General features: G+C 44.8%; 1 protein-coding gene across 1 annotated transcript in view; it reads left to right on the forward strand.

Annotated features, from left to right (window-relative positions):
• The first annotated feature begins 914 nt into the window (after positions 1 to 914).
• The window catches only part of LOC145393740 (ionotropic receptor 21a-like), a 4231-nt gene continuing 921 nt past the window's right edge, over positions 915 to 4224 (forward strand). Inside the window, exons 1-6 of the mRNA XM_080267782.1 lie at positions 915 to 952; positions 1382 to 1516; positions 1718 to 1904; positions 2134 to 2370; positions 2576 to 2844; positions 3361 to 3501. Coding sequence (XP_080123908.1) covers positions 915 to 952; positions 1382 to 1516; positions 1718 to 1904; positions 2134 to 2370; positions 2576 to 2844; positions 3361 to 3501 — 1007 coding nt within the window. The remainder of the gene's footprint in view (positions 953 to 1381; positions 1517 to 1717; positions 1905 to 2133; positions 2371 to 2575; positions 2845 to 3360; positions 3502 to 4224) is intronic.

Below are 4224 nucleotides of genomic sequence, written 5' to 3' on the forward strand. Positions count from 1 at the left end.
TTTGTTTCTCTTGATTTTAGGGCTTTCGTTTTCTCCTATCTGGATGCTACTTATCTATTGCGTGCTTGTATATTTTTTTTCTTCTTCACAACTGGTATTCTTGATGACAGAGGGTGATGGTGAGGTGCTGCTGGAGGCGAGGGAGGCTTTGAGATCAGTCTTGGAGGTCACCAACTTACCCTACAGCTCCGTCCTCTACTTCATTGATGCCTCCACCTCACACGCCAGCCTACACCAGGTGAAGAGAGAGAGAGAGAGAGAGAGAGAGAGAGATACCCACCTGACTTTAATCTGATGTCTGTATGTCTCTATATATACAGTGTATCTCTATTCGTATGTCTATGTTTATCAATCTATCTGTCTGTTAATCTGTCCATTTCAGTCTCTGTCTGTCTATCCATGTTTCTATATCTGACCTTGCCTCTCTTCACCAAGGTTATGGGAGAGAGAGAGGCACCGTTTGGAGTGGGTGTGGTGGAGGTGGGAGGCAGACACGGCAATGGCACATCTCACCTGGTTCAAGCAATCAGACGGGCTAAGGAGGTGTGTGTGTAAACCAGACACTATGATTCATTAATTCCCTCTCCAACTTTCTTCTTAATCAATCCCTTCAACCTGAGAACATCATTTTTTATATTTATTTTTTCTACACCCAAATAGATTCATTCAGCGTAGGGGAAGGATCTGGTATTGAAGATATTATTGAAGGCTGCCTGGTATATCTACAGATTCGTGGAATTACATGGAGCCTGACTGTTGTGGTGGTGAGCCTAGACCCCGTTTTCCTTGCCTCATGGGCCGTGGCTGCTGATGAGGGGAGACTTCTGGTTTGGGCCACAAGGGTGCTTCTCCTCTCCCGTCTCCCCCACCACGCCCTCCACCCCCTCCTCTCTCCTCACTGGGCAACCTCTCTCATGAATGTTATGATTATTAATGTGGAGGCTGGTCAGAGGTGGGTCACTACTACTGGATTAATTTTTCACTAGTACGGGATTAAATTAGTTTCTAGTACTTGCTTGATTTAGTTTAGTTATGCGGCTATAAATACACGCAGGTGGTTTAGCTTTTGAGGTGGAGCCAATATTCCAGGGACTTGAGCAATATGTGCTTTAATGTGTGACCCATTTCACTGTCAGAATTTTGATAGTTTTTTCCACTTATGTGAGTTCTCTGTCTCTGCATACTACGTCACTTCATCCTTAGGTTAAAGAAATAAGACCATGACCTTACTACCTTACCCCCACAGGACCTTACCACCACACCCCCCACAACTTCACCATCACTCCACCCCACAGTCACCACACCGTCCACAATATAACCTACCCACCCTCCACCCCCTGCCACCACCCCGTAACCCCTAACACTGGCTTCGTGTGTACAGGAGTGGAGTGTTCGTGTACTTGCCGTTCACTCCGAGTGGTGTTGGCAGGACGGTACGAGTGGCCTCCTGGACGCCAAGGTTTGGACTTAACTTCATGTCACAGGACCTTCCATTCTTTCCTGAGAAGGCTGCAAAGTGAGTAATAATGGATGTACTTATTTATGTATTCATTTATATACCTGAATTATTTTTTCTCGCCCCATTCATAGGTTAGGATGTTGATGGTTTGTTTTTTTAAGTCATCAGCATCCTAATAATGCTTGTATCTAAGGAAAAAATTGAGCTTATGATTTGCTGATGCCCACAGAAATAAGCTTATGATTTGCCCCCTTACAGCTTCCATGGTGCTCCAGTGGTAATCGCATCGAATCCCTTCCCACCTTACTGGATGCAGTACGACGAGGAGGTGGAGGGCGGAGGCACTGTTAGACGGTACTCGGGTCGGGGCTTTATGATCGCTGACGCTTGTGCCAGGAAACTCAACTACACCATGACCCAGTTCCCCACCAGTGACTGGACAGAGGTAAGAGGGGCTCAGTGAGGGATGTGTTCTACCTGTTTAAGGAAGCCTTCTTGCGCGTCACACCAGTTTATTTTCCATAGTACTCTTGAGCATTGACCTTTATGTTATTGATATTTATTTTTTATCACACCTAGCACCAGTAAACATAAATGAGGATACTGCCATGTGATACGCAGGCAACGAGTAAGCAAGGAATAAAATGTGATATCAAATTAACCTGCTTTCTCAGGTGATAGTTGTCCTAAAGAACCGTACAGCGTACTTCTCTCCCGTGACGTACTCTGTAATGCCGCACCACGAGGACACCTTCAGCTACTCCATCTCCATCGAGCCAGACACAATGACCTTTGCCATGGCCGTCCCCTCCCTACCCCCACGCTGGCGGTCCCTCCTCTACCCCTTCACCTCCCGCGTGTGGATCTTTACGCTCCTTGCCATCATCATCTTCTCGCCTGCTCTCCTCTTGGTATGTGAGTGTATAAATTCAGTTTGTTTTTCGTCTAATGGTCTGTTGATTAGAATCCCGCAGTCGGGCGTATTGTTTTATAGTTTTCGTACTTTTATACTTTCTCTTCATTTCTGGATCCTTCCTCACCAGTCTCTCTAGTGGGATTTAGATTTGGGATAATAATGATGATGGTGATGATGATGATGATGATGATGGATTGCAGATCAGCTACGGCACCGTGACTCAGATTGGAAGAGGAAACAACAGCATCAACACACAGATAACCGTGGAGGCTACCGCAACTCTGCTGGGACAAAACCTTCCTCCTCGGCTTCCTACCCACATCTCAGTCAGGGTGCTGATGGCGACATGGCTGATATTCGGCCTCGTCATCACCATCAGTTACCGCTCCAACCTGACTGCATACCTTACCATACCCAAGTTACCTCCACGGATTGAGACTCTACACCAGCTGATCAGTTCGGGCTACAGGTGAGTATGGGTTGAGAGGTTGTGGGTTGGGTAGAGAAGGGAGTTGGTGGGAGAAGGGAGCTAGTATGAGAATAGAAGGGAGCTGGTAGAGTGTAGAAGTGTGTTGGTAAGATACGTGAATAGAGCCTGAACAATCCCCAGAAAAGTAGACATTGAACTACTTGACCTTCACCCCATCTGTCTGAGGACATACTGTATTTTTTTTGTTTAGTCCTTGCCATTTGCAGGCATTTTTTCTCAACTTTAGAGAGACCTTTTTTTTTTTTTTTTTTTTTTTTTTTTTTTTAACAAATCCTTCGCAAGTTGAGTAAAGCTGTTAGTATGTAGCTCTTGTTACTGTTGTGGTTCAAGGATCATCTGGGGATGAACCCAGTGAACTGCAGGCTGAACATGCCTTTCTGCTGCAGTCCACCATCCTCCTTTCAGGGGTTAGCAAGTCTGGAGACAACAAGAATAAAACATAAGAGCAGGTCACTAGACTGAAAGGTAACAAAAATCAATTCTAATTGTCACCAGGGCGACAGTCGCTAATGATGATGGAGATGACCTGATGGCCTACTTTGGGAAGTCTGGGGCGAAGGACTCCCAGGAGTTATCCAAACTGATGTACAAAGTGCAGGACACACTGACTGGGTTGAAGCGAACCATACACAATAAGTAAGTACAAAATGAGATGAAAAAATAGGCATGCAAAAGTGCTTGGAGGGAGGTGATGTTGTGATGTTTGGTGGTAATGGGGCTTAGAACAGGAGCATGGCAGTAGGTTGTTTGGACACTGGACACTTTGATATACTCATAAAGATACAAGAGTACACCGTCTTTTACCATCACTTTTTTTTATTATTATTACTATAGACATTTGCCTCAATTAAAATGTCGTGGTGGTTTTTTTTTTTTTTTTTTTTTTTTTTTTTTTTTTTTTTTAAATAAAGGAATGTAGTGTAAGGAAGACGTGTTTGAGAGCCTCTTTAGTCAGCAAGCCTATGGGTCTTAGTGGCAAGTTTCGTGGGTGGATGCAGGGGTGTTGCCTGTGGTGTCTGGGTAATACCCTTGGTTTTTAAGACTTAGGTTTATATAAGTTTTGTTGCATAACCCTAGTCTGTCTGGCCGAGTTGACTTGTCAACTCGACACCATGTGGTGTCGTGCCATAGCTTCCTTACACCGTTGATGTTGTGTCTGCATCTTAGTGTGGCATGTGCTGTGCAGTGCTCCATTATGCATGTTATGTTGCGTGGACCTATTCTACATGCGGAAGAAGTGTCATCTGAGATTTCATCTGATCCAAAAATAAGTTGGTCATTGAGGAGGACTGGGCGATGTTACTGTTTGTGTGTAGTTGGTGTGTTGGAATATCATGCATGTATAGGTTGAAACGTGTA

The sequence above is a fragment of the Coenobita brevimanus genome, chromosome 25, assembly GCF_032717465.1.
Source record: "Coenobita brevimanus isolate Jiangsu-jjx chromosome 25, ASM3271746v2, whole genome shotgun sequence".
Taxonomy (NCBI): domain Eukaryota; kingdom Metazoa; phylum Arthropoda; class Malacostraca; order Decapoda; family Coenobitidae; genus Coenobita; species Coenobita brevimanus.